This window comes from Tympanuchus pallidicinctus, unplaced genomic scaffold (genome assembly GCF_026119805.1).
Source record: "Tympanuchus pallidicinctus isolate F22 unplaced genomic scaffold, pur_lepc_1.0 scaffold18, whole genome shotgun sequence".
Taxonomy (NCBI): Eukaryota; Metazoa; Chordata; class Aves; order Galliformes; family Phasianidae; genus Tympanuchus; species Tympanuchus pallidicinctus.
In genome coordinates, this window is record NW_026294699.1 from 865,650 (window position 1) to 885,213 (window position 19,564).

A 19,564-nucleotide genomic window follows, 5' to 3' on the forward strand; every position below is an offset into this window, starting at 1 on the left:
CCTATAAGACCCCACTGTGTTCCAGACCCTTTAGAGCTTCACTGCCCCTCTCTGGACACACTCCAGGTTCTCAGTGTCCCCAATGCTCTAAAAAAATAAAAAGGAAATTGTCCAAAGAGAGGTTAAGAGAACTTCATAGCCCATTCACTACAAAGAAGCGTTTTCAATTTGGGTGGCGAAAAGAAGAGATCAGACAAACAAGTACATAAACTAACAGCTTAAAATCAGGAATAGATTGTCAGGCTTTGCATTATTACTGAAGGCCATAAGTGCTGGAAAAAAAAATTGGGGAAAAAAGAATGGAGGAAAAAAAGACATGCCTATTTTTGACACCACTGAAATCTCCATTTTGCAATACATCTAATAAAGTAATTTAACAAATTTGTTTTCACAGGCAAGCAATACTTTTCAGCATCTGTCTGCAGTCATTAATTTTTATTTGTCCATGTCCAGCTGCCTTTCCAATATTTAATCCTCTGAATAGTTTTGGCAATCTGAAGAGGTCCCATTTGGGAAAAATTAAAAAAAAAAAAAAGGATTTGCTTATTTTCGCAAATGAGAAACAGTCACCCCTGTTAGGTGTAACGAGAGAATTGTCCCCAGAACTAACAGAAAAGGTTGCTATGGCCCATGCAATACACAGGGTGGATGAAATTCTCATAACTTAAAGAGTTTTTAGCGTTAGTTGCAAATGTGTTTTCATGCTAAAGTAACATCGAAAACTCCAAGTCTGAGTCACGAGAGCAGCACATAAGCTCTGTGCAGACAAAGGCAGAGCAATAACAAATGGCCCCATCCAGAATAACCTATGATCTAGGAAAAAGAAAAAACTAGAAAAAACAGTGCCAACACAGAGGCGGTTGGGAATTCTTCCGTATGACAAAGGAAGCTACATGCTAAGGCAGAGATCTGTGGTAATAACATATCCTGCGGGTGGAATTAATACAGAATGGAGCGGGATTATAGAGATGCGCATGTCAGTGACGGAGGCACGAAATAGCTATGTTCAGTATGTGTGAGACCAAAGATTAACAGCAGTAATTCAGTGATGTCCACTTCACAGATACTATTTAGGTCTCATGCATTCTATTGGACATTGTCTCTCTGTTAGAGATTGAAGAAACGGAGGCATAGGTACTGAGTGAACCCACAGAGAGCAACATGGAGGAGTGCTAGAGCGGGATGGGGGCAGAGGAGCTCTTGAGGGCTGAAAGCAGATCCGCAGTCTGCATCTGATCTGTGTAAGCCCTGGCGAGGCAGACAGGCTGCCTTCAGCACATCGGCACTTCCTGAGTATAATAGAGTTACCGGTGTGAGGGAAGTGGCAGCACGCCGTGCTTGGATAGGTCCCAGCTATTCCGCGCAGTGTAATAGCAGCAGAAAACACTGCAGAGAAACGTCAGGGGGCTCTGCGAGATCTCAGACTCAGGTGATCTTAAGCTGCGGAATTTGAGCACAGCGGCAGCAGCAGAAAGCCACCTCCTGTCCACATCCAATTCCTGCACGGAGTTTAACCTGGCAGGATAGGAACACCAGGGGCTGATCTGTGGAAAGGCTCCTGACATTAAATTGATTTAGAGCTCAAAGATGAGTGTAATTCCAAGGTCATTATTGTTATCCTAAAGACTCCGTGTTACACAAAGCTAAAAGACTCTAAACCTATCCTAGAAGCTTAATCGCAATCACATCTCACCCTTGATTAATGGCCTTAAGTCTTGTAAATATTCCATTCTATGTGATGTCATTATACCTAACTACATTGCTAGCATATCATAGATTCAGTGCACGACAACTTTAAAGAGACACATTTAAGGCTCATCTCATGGAAAGGGAGAATTGACAGTCAAATAATTATTTAATCTGAGATTGTACTTAATTATGTAATGGATCACTGTTAATCATGAGGCAGCTCCACTCAGAGCATTGTGCAGATGATGTCACGGGTGTGTATGTGAATGCAAAAGTCCCTCTGAGACATATAAAATGCAAGAAATTTGGCCCAAGAGTTTGGCCTCCATTCCCATTTTGTTGTGTGGGAAACAATATAAACAAAAAGTAGCACACTAGCAAAGCATGCTTAATTGCCTTCCTGATGGCATTAAAAGTATTAACAATACAAACACAAGATCATGCAAAAAGAGTGGAACAATGGAGAGAAGGTTCATGCTGCAGTGTGTTCTGGCTCGCTCCTCCTTACATCAAGTATTCTGTTTTCATGTATTCACAAGAGGACACAAAAGGCGACTGTAAAGTTTTCTTATGTTCTGCCTATCTACATAGAAAAAAACTAATAATGAGAGTAGCACCAATTAAACCCCACTAAACCACATGATCTAATGAGTTCATGGTATTACCCACACTTCTTGACTGTAATCTCAAAATGTTCAGCAGGCATCCCTAAAGTGATCGATTCCATCCTCCTCCCTACAGAAGACAGCTTGCTCAAGTGCTACGATCCTGCTGAAAAAGACAGCTAATTGCCTTCAGTTAGATGATCATTCTTTTATTTATAGACCCAGATCCTACGCCCAGCTCCATCCGCACCTGTCACAGATTCACCAATCTTACAAACACAGGGTGACAGACAAACGCTCAGCAATAACGACTGCAGAACAGTATTGAAGGAGGTTGCCATTATTAGTGGTTGTGTAAAAAGGGGAAATTCTGCCTCTGTGACAATTTGCTAACAGCTCTCCTTAGTTTAGCATCAGGTGAAATCCAGTGTGGATTTTTAAGGTCTGTCGTGAACCTGCGGGAGAGCATTTCTGAGCAAGCTGAGCATTAGCAAATGGAACAGTAATGTTAGAAGAGGCCACATCATTAATTATGCAAAGGAGCTCTCTCGTGGATAGCAGGACAGCAAAAAACAGAAGAAGAGCTCATCCCTCAGTCACAACAGACAGCAAATACACAGGAGTGTGGGTTTTCCTGCACTGCAGAGCCCTCTCCTCTGCCTGCTTACTGCATGCACTGGGGATCCCCTCCCTTCAGCCTCCTCATGCTCTGAGATGATCAGTGCACAGTGGTGGGTGGCAGAGCCATGGGTAGCAGAAGAGATGTTTTGGAGCTCAGCAGCAGAACATAACCCGGACCCAATGGGCCTCAGAGAAGGCCTGCTAGTCAGCAAGCAAAGCATGGCAAGCATGCAGCAAAATACACTAAAGGATTACCCATTAACGCTCCTGTTCCCTTTGTTTTCAGAATACATACAGCCCACTGCATAACGAAGTATAACATACATTACCCTGAGACCATCAGAATCATTCAACAGTCTGAAAATGTTGCATGTAAATGAATCAAAGTGGAAACAAAATGCAAACAATAACACATGCTTTAATTTGTCGTGCATTACACTTAAAGTCTGTCTGTGAGACTTGAAGACCCCCTGAGACTGAAGCCGTGGTGATAAAAAGTCCAGATAAACAGGGGGCAAGGCAGACCAGCACAGACCTGTTTTAAGGGAGAACACTGAAGTGTTGAGATTGGGAAAACGGGAACAAGGGCTTCAAGGGCATGGGGAAGGAACTGATAATACTTTCAACAAGTTTTCTGTAAAACTGATTTAGAATGATCTATGTAGGTTTTTATGGCAGGACTGTAGCCAGGACTTCGAGAGCTCCACGAAATAACAAAAGCTGCACAGCTTTGGAATAAACATACAGTAAAAGCAAAGTGTAAGGATGGTACGGGTATGGATGTACAGATACAGGAACCAGGAAGGGAAAAGAAAAAGGGAGAAAAAGAAAGTGGAAAGGAAAAGGAAGAAGTGAAAAGGAAGAAAGGAAAAAGGAAAAAGACAGGGAAGAAGCAAGGGAGAACAACTGAACTCCTACCAGCTCAAATCAGGATGAGTGGAATTTGGCAGAAAGTAACAGGCCTAAGAGGTAGGAAACAATATTAAAACCACAGGTATGTTGTAAGTTAGAACTTGGGACAAACCTTATGAATTAACCAGCAGCCCACAGAGTCACAGACCTGAAGGGGCTGGACAAACTCTGGGGGTTGTCAACCCAACCCCCTGCTAAAGCAGTTCCCTACAGATCCAGGTGGGTTTTGAATATCTCCAGAGGAGGAGAGCCCAGCACCTCTCTGTGCAGATTGCTTTGGGGCTGTGTCTCTCAGAGGAAAGAAATGTTTCCTCAAGTTTGTATGGAACTTCCTATGTTCCAGTTTGTGCCTGTTGCCCTTGTCCTGTCCGGGCACCACTGAACAGAGCCTGGCCCCATCCACTTGCCTCCTGCACTTCAGATATTTATGAGCAGTGCTTCAAAACAGAAAAACCCAGCACAGGCCCTCTAGATTCAATATTTTCTTCAGCAATGGTATCCAAGGATGGTTCAGAATCTCCATCTTATTTGTCAATTTCTATGTAATTTATATTTCTTATTAAGCATTAATTTTTCTTTCTTGAGGCAATGATGGAAAAAGAGCTCTCTTCCGTCTGAACCGTTCTGCTTCCTGTCCTGTGAGCATTGCAACTAGTTGGGATTTGAGGCAATTCTTCAGTTCTACATCTCTTTTCCTCTTCTGACTGTGATGAAGTCCATACCCATTCTACCACATAAAGTATTTTATTGGATAGAAGACAGACATAATCACAGATCTCCGGTTCACCTAGCTCCTTACTTCCGCTCTCAGCAGTATCTCACTGGGTCACATGCAGTGGGTTGCCTTTAGCCATCAAGACACCTGAAGTATTTTTATGCCTGTCCATTTTTCCTTACCGTCATCACCTTGCAACATCATATTTCATGTTAGTGCTGGGCAGCCACCTTGAACTCAAGCAATTTCTCAGCTGGTGAAGTATATCAACAGCATTTCCAACTTCTTTGTGCAGTGACAGCTTTGCCACTTTATCTTCTAACTCAGCTGGTAAAGCTTACCCCTGGCAGCACAGCTGGGACTGTGCTCTGTGAGACCCTAGAACCCTCCAGACACAGGGTAAGCTGAGGAGGCAATGGGCATGCCTCTGTCACTGCCCTCCCACTGCCCTCACCAGTGCTGGTCCTACACAGTGCCTTTTCCTGAGGGCTTGGAGTGAAATATGCTTCCAGTCTGCATCTCTGATAGTTTGCGAGCTGATGCTGAAAAGGGAGGGAAGAAAGAGTAAACCTCAAAATGTGAATTAATTGTAAGACATCAAATGTGCATGGCCTGATAGGCAGTGACTGAAGGAAAGGGTGGAGGTGAGGGGGGAGGCAGGACAGAAGCAAGGCAGCTGTGTCTGCTCAGCGTCATGCAGGTTCATGGTGCTGTTCTTCAATGGCCTCCTGAGCCTTCGGCTCCTGCTTCTGACATTCAGAGAGAGCTGCAGGCAGAGGGATCCCAGGGTGTTCAGGCCCAGTTAGGGCCAGGGTCTCCTTCAGCCTATTGGGGCCGGGGATGGCAGAAGGCACTGCAGGAGATCCCCTGAGGCACTGTGCAGGAGGAAAGGCAGCAAGGATGCTGCTGCAGGCAGTGGGCTCTGAGCCAGGGCCTGGGGATGTGGTCTTTTCCCTAGCAACACACCCTGATCTTCCAGTTCTGGTGTGTCTCAGCCTTGTGCTTGATGTCTTTCTGCTTCAGGATCTTTGAGATGACTGTGAAGGTTTCTCCCAAGGCCTGTGGAGCAGCAGAAGCTGGCAGAAGGCACCACAGCACGTGGAAGGAGACCTGATGCCCGCTGCCTCTTAGTCAGGGTGCGTTACGGGAAGTTGCTCAGGGGGACAGAGTGTGAACTGGGTTGGAAGGGCAAGGCGGGCACACAGAAGCAGTAACCCTTCTGTGGGCTTCCCCAGGACGATGCTCAGCTGGGTGTCTCACAGCTCCTCCGTGCTCAGGCTCCAGGTGGCAGAGCTCTGAACCCAGGCTGCAGGGCCAGGGTTCCTTCATCTGCACTGAGGGAGGAGGCCAGCCATGATGGACGTGGCATGAGGAAGGAACGGGAGCTGTGCCCAGGCTTCAGGGACTCAGGCAGTGGCACCCCAAGGGGACAGACATCCCCGGGGGCCAATTGCCTGCATCCCTGGCCCTTGATGCCCAGAGCTGTGTGGGGTCAGCACGCCCCTGCCCACACAAATGGTCAGGGCTGAAATCCATACCTGTGCCATGCTCTGGGTCTTGTCATTCACAGGGAACAGCAGCAGAAGCAGGCTCAAGCACAATCTGCATTTCTCTCTTATGTTCCACTGTCTTTTTATTAGTGTACAGTGAGTTCTCACAAAACTCCTGCTTTTGTTGTGCTCCGGCCCCTCTGGCTGGCATATTCCAGATGGTGCCTTAGAAGGGCAGAGTAGAGGGGAACAATCATGACTCTGCTGCATCCAGGTACATCAGTGGAGGACCTGATCCAGGCTCTCAGCAGGACCTTGCACTTGGCCTCGTTGAACTCCACCAGGTTGGCATGGGCCCACCTCTCAAGCCTGTCCAGGTCCCTCTGGATGGCATCCCTTCCCTCTAGCGGCTCATTGCACCGCTCAGCTTGGTACCAGCTGTAAAACTGCTGAGGGTGCGCTCAATCCCACTGTCCATGCTGCCTACAAAGATGGTGAATCAAACCGACCCCAGCACTGATCTCTGGGGAATACAGTCGTCACCAGTCTCCATGTGGACATTGAGCCATTGACCACAACTCTCTGAATGCCCATGTCTCCCCATCCCATCTACAACCATATGACCCCATATTTGAGCTGTGAACTCAGGGATCCTGAGATTTCCCCATCCCATGTCCACTCCGCCTCATTTCCAAGACCAAGAAAGTGTCCCCACAGCACTGACCCCCTGGGAGCTCTGACCCCCTGCCCCTGAGGCGCCTGGCCCTGGAGTGCTGAGGCCCACGGCCAGAGCTATTCTGCCTTCGCAGAGCTGCCTTCCCAAGCAGGGCATGTCTGTCTGCGTAAAACCAGAGGGCTGGCTCATCCAAATGCTTGCTGATTGTTTGGAAGCCCAAATCCTTCCAGCCTCCAAGCTGGAGGCAACACCTCTTGGGTGCAATCGTGCGGCGCCTGAGTGAGAGGGTGACCCGAGATGGCTGCACAAGAGTCACCTTAATTTCTCTGTTATCTTACTTCCAATAACCCCACTGGGTGACCCTTGTGTCGGTCTCTTAGAATTTGGATCTAGGAGGTGACTGTTCCATTGGTTTATAATGTTCTGCAGGAGTGATGCGGAACCATGGTGAGGTCACAGTGGTTGCTGGGGTGGCAGGGCTTGGCCCTTGGTGGCGAGCAGAGCTGGTGCTCTAGTGAGCGAGTGGCACACAGAGACTGAGCTCTGAGCGTTTTGTGGCAAGGATCATCCTTGAGAGCCCGTCAGAAGCACCGCTGCGGCGTGTGTGTGACCTGGGCACAGCCTGGACTGACCTGGACCAAGAGGTGAGCTGGGCTTGGTGCTGCGTGGTGGCTGTAAGGAGTCTCAGCAGAAAAGCTGGGCTGGGGAGGAGTTCCCAGCTCAAACGAGGCCCTTCCCAATGGCTGTTGCCAGGGGAAATTGATTCTCTGAGAGACTGTGGCACACGTTTGGGTGAGGATGACGAATTGCCATCACTCCCCTGTGTAACGCTGCAGTGCAATGGAAAGTGCAGCAGTAACAACAGGGTGGCAAAGTCCGAGGCTGCAGCAAGGGAGGATTTGCCCAAGTGCAGCAGCTGTGGACACAGAAAGAAAGGAAAAAAGCTGCTGAGCCTTGGAAGGCCTCAGGTAGCAGGGATCTCCACTCAGACACCCTTGCCTCCACTGCCAACCCTTCAGTGATGACTGGGAAGAGTTTGTGTGCACCTGAGCTGCCCTGCCTTCCCACCAGGTGCTCAATCACTGCCTCAAGTCAAGCTGTGACCATTGCCACACAGCTTTGCCACTACAAAAGAGTTAGGCAGATAGACACAAGTTGGATGTAGACTTGGCACAGTTCTTGCAACCTGCTGCTTCTGAGACTCCTCGAGAGTCACAGAAACGAAGAAAGATGGGAAACTGCTTATTGCTCATGATTCTTCCCTTGTTGACTCTTTCCTTAGGGTTCCATCTGAAAGGTGATCTTGGGTCCAAGCAGTCCCAGAGTGCAGCCGCCTCTTTCCAAGAGCGGGGAATTCCTTTGGAGACAGCCCAACCTTGCTCCAAGAAGTTCCCCATGCCTCAGAAAGGAGTCGACTGCCACTTCTATTTCAACTCTGTCTGCTTTAAGGTATGGTTGGGTGTCTTTTGCCTGGATTTCCTTCCTTTCCTCGCTTTGAAGAGGAAGGGCTGGAGCAGGGGGAGACCTGCTGGCGATGCGTTGCCTTCATCAGCAGTGGCATTGTGCGCTCCCTGCTACCAACCTGGGCCGACAGCACGGACGTCTTTCAGGCTGTGCTCTTATGTTCCTTTTGCTTGCAGGGAGACAGCTGTCCCTTCCGCCACTGCGAAGCGGCTCTGGGGAGTGAAGAGGTCTGCAAGCTGTGGATGCAGGGTCGCTGTTCCAGCAGCGACTGCAGGCTCAGACACACAAAAATTGATGTGAGTGCTTGCCTAAAGATGAGCTCTCCACTTCTCTCTGGCACCACCTGCAGCGCTGCATCTCTCTGCAAACCTCCTCTGCCTGTTTCCATGACCCTTCCTTTCTTTCTCTCTTCAGAAGAAGCGCAGTGAGATTCCCTGCTACTGGGAGAATCGGCCGGGAGGCTGTCAGAAAGCCCACTGCCCTTTCCTTCACTTGAAGGAACGCGGTGGGAAGGCACCGACTGTACCACCAAGTGACGGTGAGTTCCTGATGGCATGAAGCATGACAGACTTAATGATGAATATTACTTCTGAGCGGGTGCAGGATGTCAGGTAACATTCATTGGGGAGCGCAGGGAAGAGTGGTGATCAGTGAAATATTGGTTTGTGTTTTGGCTGTCAGAATAGGGGTGGGTGTTTTCTGGAGAGAGGTCAATGCATTGCAGGTCTGTGCCGACTGCAGAAATGGCACAACATTTGAGCAGGGGAAAGGCCAATGCAAGAAACTGTGCTTGAAAATTGGAAGCTTGTGGCTTGGTGCGCTGAAACCTTCCTCCAAAGAGATGCTCTTCAATTATTTCTTGTCTCCTTTCTGCCAGAAGCTGACACGAGCCTTCCTCTGACCAGCGGCCCTGCACAAAGTCTGGAGAGCCAGACAGAGGTTGAGAAGGCAGCAGAGAGAGGTACAGATACTGAACAGGCATCTGGGTTTGAGGCGCTGCCTTTCGACTCCCATGTTCTGATTGTTCTCTCCTGGACTGTTCTCTGCAGGTGACATCCCATCTTCCTCCCATGGCCCGGCTGCGCAAAAGCGCAAGCGATGTCAGGAGAAGGGCAAAGCAAGCGAGTTGCCTCTCAAGAAGAGAGTCAAGGGTGAGCAGCAGGAGCTTGTTGCAGTGCCTCAGCACAGTCATGGTGCCACTCAGCATTGTTGTGTGTCAGAGTTTTCCTTGCCCTGGACTATTGCTGAGTGCAGCTCGTGGGTTTCTTTGTTCCTTTCGATGCGCTGTTGGTAGAGATGGCTGTGTGGAAAACATTGCTGAGAATCCTGGACATGGCAATGTAATTCCGCTGGCCAAATGTATTTCGCTTTGTTGTGGGTTGGCTTGTGGGAATGATAGGAGAACGGGGATTTCTCTTGAGCCACAGCAAGACCTTATCAGCAACCTCTTCCTTTTACTGCAGCTGGACGCAAGGTGTACCTCAGGTCTGCTGCTTGGAAATCCACCTTCCCCAGGAAGCAGACACTGAAGCGGAAAGCAGCGGACATGCAACCGTCTGCTGCTGAGGACACCGATGAGCCCCCAGCCAGAAAACTGCCTATGGTAAGAGCAGCAGAACAGCAGCAGTGCATACGGAAGGTTTACACTGCACTTGAAGTCAAGGTGGACATTTCACATGTTCTACAGGTCTGCTGTTGCCTTTGAAGGCAGCAGATGTCTCACAGGGTACTTGTGGAAGACCTCTATTTTGGGTAGATGTAGGGCAAGGATTATGTAAGACTCTGTGATTCTACAATTCTCAGATTGCTCTGCGGTGTGAAGGATTTTGTCCACGAATGGTGCGCTGTTAAAAGCACCCGAGGTCATTGTAACCTTCAAGAGAAGGTTTGTAACCATTGTAACCATTGTAACCTTCAAGAGAAGGCTTTCTTCAGGAGCCCCGAGCTTCTGTATTTGGGTTCAGGCTCAGCAGTGCCCAGGGGAGGGAGGAGCAGTCCTCAAAGATCATCCAGTGCTCCAGCTGTCCTGCTGTGGCCAGGGCTGCCAGCCACGAGATCTGACAGCCTGAAACCCATCCAGCCTGGCCTTGAATGCCTCCAGGGATGGGGCATCCACAGCTTCTCTGGGAAAAGAAGCTACTTAGGAAGCTTTGAGCCGTGCTTCATACACACTGTCTTGTTTCTTCCTAGGCCATCGTTCCAGCCCTGCCTGGGGACAGCCTGGTGACCATTCCTGCAGTTGAAACACCTCCGAGCAGGTGATGACCACCACTTGTTCTTTGTCAGTGCCATTTTTACATTGGACATAAGTTCTTTCACATCAGGGGACAAATGGGGTGTTTGAGATGTGCCGTGGCATAATGCAACAAACAAAGAGGTCATCTGCAACAACTTAAATTGCTCGCTCAGAATCTCTGCTGAGTATGTCATGGGGACAAGGAACTCAGCCAGTAAACAGCTTTATGCAGAGGATGACTTCTTCATGCATTTACAGTCAAACAATGAGGCTGGCAGTGTGCTTCTGCTACAAAACCTGGCCCCTGTTGGCTGGACTCAAACTGCTCTGTCTGCACACATCAATTGCCACTGTGACACGTGTGCCTGCTGGTATCTTGCACTCTCAAGGCAGCCTCAGGTGAACTGAATCGCCATCCCTCTGCGAGCGTGAGGTGCGGGAGGGGTTAACCACAGATCTCAGAGCTGGTAGCTGAAAGCGTACCTGCAGTTAGAAATGCCAGGTGCTGATTGTTCTCTTCCTTGTTCTCCCCAGTCTGGAACTGCTTCTGGGAAGCCAGGCAGACTCCGTGGCAGACTCTGTGCCTTGGGCCTCACAAGCAGCACATCAGATGCAGCAGCTGAGCTGCACAGAGGCGGGGAAAGCGCTCATCTCCGAGGAGGATGACATCGAGACATTAATGATGGAAATCATGGGAGATGAGTTAGAAGGAGAAATTGACATGGATACTGAGAAGGATACGGACGAGCTCCTTCAGGAACTGTCTGACATCATTGACAGTGTACCACCATAGACTGATTGTATATTTTAAAACAACCAACAACAAAAAACAATTAAAACCAACCCTATTCCTTTTCAACCAACCCTGTTCCTTTTCTTTCTTATACTGTGGGGACACTTTTCGTGAAACTGTGCAAGGAGTCTGAAAGCAAACTGGTCAAAATCAGCAGTGGAAAAGAATGGTGCAGAAACTAGAAAATGCTGGGATCATAAGACCTGCACATAGCCCGTGTAATTCCCCCATATGGCCAGTGGGGAAGTCAGGCTGCACATGGAGAATGACAGTGAGTTACAGAGCATTAAACAAGGTTACGTTTCTTGTTCATGCAGCCGTACCCAATATTGCCTCTCTGATGGATACAGGGATGGAGTAGAGACATAAAAACCTACCACTGTGTCCTAGACTTGGCAAATGCATTCTTCACTATTGCCATCCATGAAGAATCCCAAGGTCGGTTTGCATTTACACGGGGAGGCAGGCAGCAGACCTTTCAGGGCCTGCCACAAACGTGTGTGCGTTCACCAACCTGTTGTCAGGACAGGCCCAGGCACTGGGTATCTTCAGTCCTACCCTTCCAGCCAAACTAGATGTCCATGGAACTCAGGATGGGTTTGGCTGGGGCCTATGGCAGTTCCAACATTCTCTTTGAACTGCAGTTGGGTTCTGGTCTCAGGTTTGGCATGGAGCAGAAGTGAGGTACAGCATGACTGAAAAACATTATTGGCTGCCTGTTCCGTATTACAAGCAGTAGAGCCAATAACCCAAACAACTGAAGTCGTAGTTAAGACCACCTTGCCAATTCAGGGCTGGGTGAAAGATCTGACCCACCTTCCTAAGACAGGAGTGGCCCAAGTACAGACAACGGCAGATGGGTTGCCTATCTCGGGCACAGGAATAGTCTGTCTTCATCACCACTGAAAGAAGAGCATCACTTTGGCCCAATGATGTATCATGGCTATGTGCCAGAAGAGACAGTGATCTCTCCATCAGAGAAGAGTCCCATTCAAGAAGGGAAATATCTCATTCCTGAAGATGCCTGGTATACAGATGTGTCCTGCAAGGTAACTCCAGCAAACCTTCTGGTTTGAAGATGAGGATGGTCAGAGTAGCCAACGGGCAGAGCTGTGAGCTGTGTGGATGGTTATAACCAAGGAACCCCGTGATGATATACTGAATATCTGCACAGGCAGTTGGGCTGTGTACTGTGGGCTCACCCTTTGGATTGCACAGTGGGCCATCCAGGAACGGACTACCCACACCCAACCAATCTGGGGCAGAGATTTGTGGTTGGACATACAGAATGTGGTTCTGACACAGGATTCAGACACAGGACTGCACATGTCTACCACATTTCTGGCCACCAACCTCTACAGTCACCAGGAAATGGTGAAGCCAACACGATGGCCCGAATTGGATGGGTTGAGGATTCACCATCTGAGAACATCGCCCATTGGTTACGTCAGAAGCTGCAGCATGCAGGACAAGACAGTGTGGACAGCTGATAAAGCATGGGGGCTGCCCATACAGCTATCTGACAACGCCAAGGCATGCTGAGACTGCGATGCTCCAAGATGAGACCTGTGGGACAAAGAATGTCATTACCCTGCAAATGAGTAAACGAGCTTGGTAGCTACTTGCGCCAGATGTAAACATGCACAAGGTGCCTGGTCGGTGCCTGTGAGCAAGGAGTAGTTGTGCAGGTATATTGAAAGCACATAAAATAAAGGTCTTCCTTCTGCACCAGCAAGGGAGTCCGTGACTCTCCTGCCACACCTTCGGCTGCTGCTTCTGACATTCAGAGAGAGCTGCAGGCAGAGGGATCCCAGGGTGCTCAGGCCCAGTTAGGGCCAGTGTCTCCTTTGGCTTGTTGGGGCCAGGGAGGGCAGAAGGGACTGCAGGAGATCCCCTGAGGCACTGTGCAGGAGGAAAGGCAGCAAGGATGCTGCTGCAGGCAGCGGGCTCTGAGCTGGGACTGCACAGCCAGGCACAGCTGCACAGCCCACAGCCTGGGCATGTGTGGCAGGCTCATCCAGCCAGGGCCTGGGGATGTGGTCTTTTCCCTAGCAACACACCCTGATCTTCCAGTTCTGGTGTGTCTCAGCCTTGTGCTTGATGTCTTTCTGCTTCAGGATCTTTGAGATGACTGTGAAGGTTTCTCCCAAGGCCTGTGGAGCAGCAGAAGCTGGCAGAAGGCACCACAGCACGTGGAAGGAGACCTGATGTCCGCTGCCTCTTAGTCAGGGTGCGTTACGGGAAGTTGCTCAGGGGGACAGAGTGTGAACTGGGTTGGAAGGGCAAGGCGGGCACACAGAAGCAGTAACCCTTCTGTGGGCTTCCCCAGGACGATGCTCAGCCGGGTGTCTCACAGCTCCTCCGTGCTCAGGCTCCCGGTGGCAGAGCTCTGAACCCAGGCTGCAGGGCCAGGGTTCCTTCATCTGCACTGAGGGAGGAGGCCAGCCATGATGGACGTGGCATGAGGAAGGAACGGGAGCCGTGCCCGGGCTTCAGGGACTCAGGCAGTGGCACCCCAAGGGGACAGACATCCCCGGGGGCCAATTGCCTGCATCCCTGGCCCTTGATGCCCAGAGCTGTGTGGGGTCAGCACGCCCCTGCCCACACAAATGGTCAGGGCTGAAATCCATACCTGTGCCATGCTCTGGGTCTTGTCATTCACAGGGAACAGCAGCAGAAGCAGGCTCAAGCACAATCTGCATTTCTCTCTTATGTTCCACTGTCTTTTTATTAGTGTACAGTGAGTTCTCACAAAACTCCTGCTTTTGTTGTGCTCCGGCCCCTCTGGCTGGCATATTCCAGATGGTGCCTTAGAAGGGCAGAGTAGAGGGGAACAATCATGACTCTGCTGCATCCAGGTACATCAGTGGAGGACCTGATCCAGGCTCTCAGCAGGACCTTGCACTTGGCCTCGTTGAACTCCACCAGGTTGGCATGGGCCCACCTCTCAAGCCTGTCCAGGTCCCTCTGGATGGCATCCCTTCCCTCTAGCGGCTCATTGCACCGCTCAGCTTGGTACCAGCTGTAAAACCGCTGAGGGTGCGCTCAATCCCACTGTCCGTGCTGCCTACAAAGATGGTGAATCAAACCGACCCCAGCACTGATCTCTGGGGAATACAGTCGTCACCAGTCTCCATGTGGACATTGAGCCATTGACCACAACTCTCTGAATGCCCATGTCTCCCCATCCCATCTACAACCATATGACCCCATATTTGAGCTGTGAACTCAGGGATCCTGAGATTTCCCCATCCCATGTCCACTCCGCCTCATTTCCAAGACCAAGAAAGTGTCCCCACAGCACTGACCCCCTGGGAGCTCTGACCCCCTGCCCCTGAGGCGCCTGGCCCTGGAGTGCTGAGGCCCACGGCCAGAGCTATTCTGCCTTCGCAGAGCTGCCTTCCCAAGCAGGGCATGTCTGTCTGCGTAAAACCAGAGGGCTGGCTCATCCAAATGCTTGCTGATTGTTTGGAAGCCCAAATCCTTCCAGCCTCCAAGCTGGAGGCAACACCTCTTGGGTGCAATCGTGCGGCGCCTGAGTGAGAGGGTGACCTGAGATGGCTGCACAAGAGTCACCTTAATTTCTCTGTTATCTTACTTCCAATAACCCCACTGGGTGACCCTTGTGTCGGTCTCTTAGAATTTGGATCTAGGAGGTGACTGTTCCATTGGTTTATAATGTTCTGCAGGAGTGATGCGGAACCATGGTGAGGTCACAGTCGTTGCTGGGGTGGCAGGGCTTGGCCCTCGGTGGCGAGCAGAGCTGGTGCTCTAGTGAGCGAGTGGCACACAGAGACTGAGCTCTGAGCGTTTTGTGGCAAGGATCATCCTTGAGAGCCCGTCAGAAGCACCGCTGCGGCGTGTGTGTGACCTGGGCACAGCCTGGACTGACCTGGACCAAGAGGTGAGCTGGGCTTGGTGCTGCGTGGTGGCTGGAAGGAGTCTCAGCAGAAAAGCTGGGCTGGGGAGGAGTTCCCAGCTCAAACGAGGCCCTTCCCAATGGCTGTTGCCAGGGGAAATTGATTCTCTGAGAGACTGCGGCACACGTTTGGGTGAGGATGACGAATTGCCGTCACTCCCCTGTGTAACGCTGCAGTGCAATGGAAAGTGCAGCAGTAACAACAGGGTGGCAAAGTCCGAGGCTGCAGCAAGGGAGGATTTGCCCAAGTGCAGCAGCTGTGGACACAGAAAGAAAGGAAAAAAGCTGCTGAGCCTTGGAAGGCCTCAGGTAGCAGGGATCTCCACTCAGACACCCTTGCCTCCACTGCCAACCCTTCAGTGATGACTGGGAAGAGTTTGTGTGCACCTGAGCTGCCCTGCCTTCCCACCAGGTGCTCAATCACTGCCTCAAGTCAAGCTGTGACCATTGCCACACAGCTTTGCCACTACAAAAGAGTTAGGCAGATAGACACAAGGTGGATGTAGACTTGGCACAGTTCTTGCAACCTGCTGCTTCTGAGACTCCTCGAGAGTCACAGAAACGAAGAAAGATGGGAAAGTGCTTATTGCTCATGATTCTTCCCTTGTTGACTCTTTCCTTAGGGTTCCATCTGAAAGGTGATCTTGGGTCCAAGCAGTCCCAGAGTGCAGCCGCCTCTTTCCAAGAGCGGGGAATTCCTTTGGAGACAGCCCAACCTTGCTCCAAGAAGTTCCCCATGCCTCAGAAAGGAGTCGACTGCCACTTCTATTTCAACTCTGTCTGCTTTAAGGTATGGTTGGGTGTCTTTTGCCTGGATTGTCTTCCTTTCCTCGCTTTGAAGAGGAAGGGCTGGAGCAGGGGGAGACCTGCTGGCGATGCGTTGCCTTCCTCAGCAGTGGCATTGTGCGCTCCCTGCTACCAACCTGGGCCGACAGCACGGACGTCTTTCAGGCTGTGCTCTTATGTTCCTTTTGCTTGCAGGGAGACAGCTGTCCCTTCCGCCACTGCGAAGCGGCTCTGGGGAGTGAAGAGGTCTGCAAGCTGTGGATGCAGGGTCGCTGTTCCAGCAGCGACTGCAGGCTCAGACACACAAAAATTGATGTGAGTGCTTGCCTAAAGATGAGCTCTCCACTTCTCTCTGGCACCACCTGCAGCGCTGCATCTCTCTGCAAACCTCCTCTGCCTGTTTCCATGACCCTTCCTTGCTTTCTCTCTTCAGAAGAAGCGCAGTGAGATTCCCTGCTACTGGGAGAATCGGCCGGGAGGCTGTCAGAAAGCCCACTGCCCTTTCCTTCACTTGAAGGAACGCGGTGGGAAGGCACCGACTGTACCACCAAGTGACGGTGAGTTCCTGATGGCATGAAGCATGACAGACTTAATGATGAATATTACTTCTGAGCGGGTGCAGGATGTCAGGTAACATTCATTGGGGAGCGCAGGGAAGAGTGGTGATCAGTGAAATATTGGTTTGTGTTTTGGCTGTCAGAATAGGGGTGGGTGTTTTCTGGAGAGAGGTCAATGCATTGCAGGTCTGTGCCGACTGCAGAAATGGCACAACATTTGAGCAGGGGAAAGGCCAATGCAAGAAACTGTGCTTGAAAATTGGAAGCTTGTGGCTTGGTGCGCTGAAACCTTCCTCCAAAGAGATGCTCTTCAATTATTTCTTGTCTCCTTTCTGCCAGAAGCTGACACGAGCCTTCCTCTGACCAGCGGCCCTGCACAAAGTCTGGAGAGCCAGACAGAGGTTGAGAAGGCAGCAGAGAGAGGTACAGATACTGAACAGGCATCTGGGTTTGAGGCGCTGCCTTTCGACTCCCATGTTCTGATTGTTCTCTCCTGGACTGTTCTCTGCAGGTGACATCCCATCTTCCTCCCATGGCCCGGCTGCGCAAAAGCGCAAGCGATGTCAGGAGAAGGGCAAAGCAAGCGAGTTGCCTCTCAAGAAGAGAGTCAAGGGTGAGCAGCAGGAGCTTGTTGCAGTGCCTCAGCGCAGTCATGCTGCCACTCAGCATTGTTGTGTGTCAGAGTTTTCCTTGCCCTGGACTATTGCTGAGTGCAGCTCGTGGGTTTCTTTGTTCCTTTCGATGCGCTGTTGGTAGAGATGGCTGTGTGGAAAACATTGCTGAGAATCCTGGACATGGCAATGTAATTCCGCTGGCCAAATGTATTTCGCTTTGTTGTGGGTTGGCTTGTGGGAATGATAGGAGAACGGGGATTTCTCTTGAGCCACAGCAAGACCTTATCAGCAACCTCTTCCTTTTACTGCAGCTGGACGCAAGGTGTACCTCAGGTCTGCTGCTTGGAAATCCACCTTCCCCAGGAAGCAGACACTGAAGCGGAAAGCAGCGGACATGCAACCGTCTGCTGCTGAGGACACCGATGAGCCCCCAGCCAGAAAACTGCCTATGGTAAGAGCAGCAGAACAGCAGCAGTGCATACGGAAGGTTTACACTGCACTTGAAGTCAAGGTGGACATTTCACATGTTCTACAGGTCTGCTGTTTCCTTTGAAGGCAGCAGATGTCTCACAGGGTACTTGTGGAAGACCTCTATTTTGGGTAGATGTAGGGCAAGGATTATGTAAGACTCTGTGATTGTACAATTCTCAGATTGCTCTGTGGTGTGAAGGATTTTGTCCACGAATGGTGCGCTGTTAAAAGCACCCGAGGTCATTGTAACCTTCAAGAGAAGGTTTGTAACCATTGTAACCATTGTAACCTTCAAGAGAAGGCTTTCTTCAGGAGCCCCGAGCTTCTGTATTTGGGTTCAGGCTCAGCAGTGCCCAGGGGAGGGAGGAGCAGTCCTCAAAGATCATCCAGTGCTCCAGCTGTCCTGCTGTGGCCAGGGCTGCCAGCCACGAGATCTGACAGCCTGAAACCCATCCAGCCTGGCCTTGAATGCCTCCAGGGATGGGGCATCCACAGCTTCTCTGGGAAAAGAAGCCACTTAGGAAGCTTTGAGCCGTGCTTCATACACACTGTCTTGTTTCTTCCTAGGCCATCGTTCCAGCCCTGCCTGGGGACAGCCTGGTGACCATTCCTGCAGTTGAAACACCTCCGAGCAGGTGATGACCACCACTTGTTCTTTGTCAGTGCCATTTTTACATTGGACATAAGTTCTTTCACATCAGGGGACAAATGGGGTGTTTGAGATGTGCCGTGGCATAATGCAACAAACAAAGAGGTCATCTGCAACAACTTAAATTGCTCGCTCAGAATCTCTGCTGAGTATGTCATGGGGACAAGGAACTCAGCCAGTAAACAGCTTTATGCAGAGGATGACTTCTTCACGCATTTACAGTCAAACAATGAGGCTGGCAGTGTGCTTCTGCTACAAAACCTGGCCCCTGTTGGCTGGACTCAAACTGCTCTGTCTGCACACATCAATTGCCACTGTGACACGTGTGCCTGCTGGTATCTTGCACTCTCAAGGCAGCCTCAGGTGAACTGAATCGCCATCCCTCTGCGAGCGTGAGGTGCGGGAGGGGTTAACCACAGATCTCAGAGCTGGTAGCTGAAAGCGTACCTGCAGTTAGAAATGCCAGGTGCTGATTGTTCTCTTCCTTGTTCTCCCCAGTCTGGAACTGCTTCTGGGAAGCCAGGCAGACTCCGTGGCAGACTCTGTGCCTTGGGCCTCACAAGCAGCACATCAGATGCAGCAGCTGAGCTGCACAGAGGCGGGGAAAGCGCTCATCTCCGAGGAGGATGACATCGAGACATTAATGATGGAAATCATGGGAGATGAGTTAGAAGGAGAAATTGACATGGATACTGAGAAGGATACGGACGAGCTCCTTCAGGAACTGTCTGACATCATTGACAGTGTAACACCATAGACTGATTGTATATTTTAAAACAACCAACAACAAAAAACAATTAAAACCAACCCTATTCCTTTTCAACCAACCCTGTTCCTTTTCTTTCTTATACTGTGGGGACACTTTTCCTGAAACCGTGCAATGAGTCTTAAAGCAGAGTCAAACTTGTCAAAATCAGCACTGCCTGCATTCTGTTCTCCTTATTTCCCTGCTGCTCAGAGTTCAGGGGCCGTGCACCCACTCCCCAGCCCCGGGCAGCTGCCTTCAGCATCAAGAGCAGAAAGCACTTGTGTGGACACAGAAAGACATCCATCCGCAAGGCCAAACCTGAAACCTCTTCCTTCCTCCCCCCTTGGCAAAACTCTTCATTGCGCTCCTGTGGGAGCTCTGGGGTTCTGCTTCTTTGTACAATGCCTGTGTCAACTGCAGCGCTGCCACCCTCACCTCCCACTTTCTCCCCCTTCCCTCAGGTCTCACGCTGCATGGTGCGGTTCTTCTCCTTGAACAAAAGCTGCACACCCAGTACAACCAGCACACCCCTTTCCTTGCCTACACCCTGCTTGCTTACCCTTGTGGGCAGCAAGGGGCAGCGGCTTGCAGCGTTAGGGCAATCCCTTATTGCATCTGA

At 50.5% G+C, this 19,564-nt stretch overlaps 1 protein-coding gene across 1 annotated transcript; it reads left to right on the forward strand.

Annotated features, from left to right (window-relative positions):
- Positions 1-8,610: 8,610 nt before the first annotated feature.
- On the forward strand, positions 8,611-19,020 carry LOC128078930 (zinc finger CCCH domain-containing protein 11A-like). Its single transcript, XM_052679664.1, has 6 exons — positions 8,611-8,710; positions 9,050-9,133; positions 9,222-9,323; positions 9,636-9,775; positions 18,116-18,183; positions 18,696-19,020. Exons 4-6 carry the CDS (start codon positions 9,719-9,721, stop codon positions 18,952-18,954), a joined length of 384 nt encoding a protein of 127 aa, XP_052535624.1. The 5' UTR covers positions 8,611-8,710; positions 9,050-9,133; positions 9,222-9,323; positions 9,636-9,718; the 3' UTR covers positions 18,955-19,020.
- Positions 19,021-19,564: the final 544 nt, after the last annotated feature.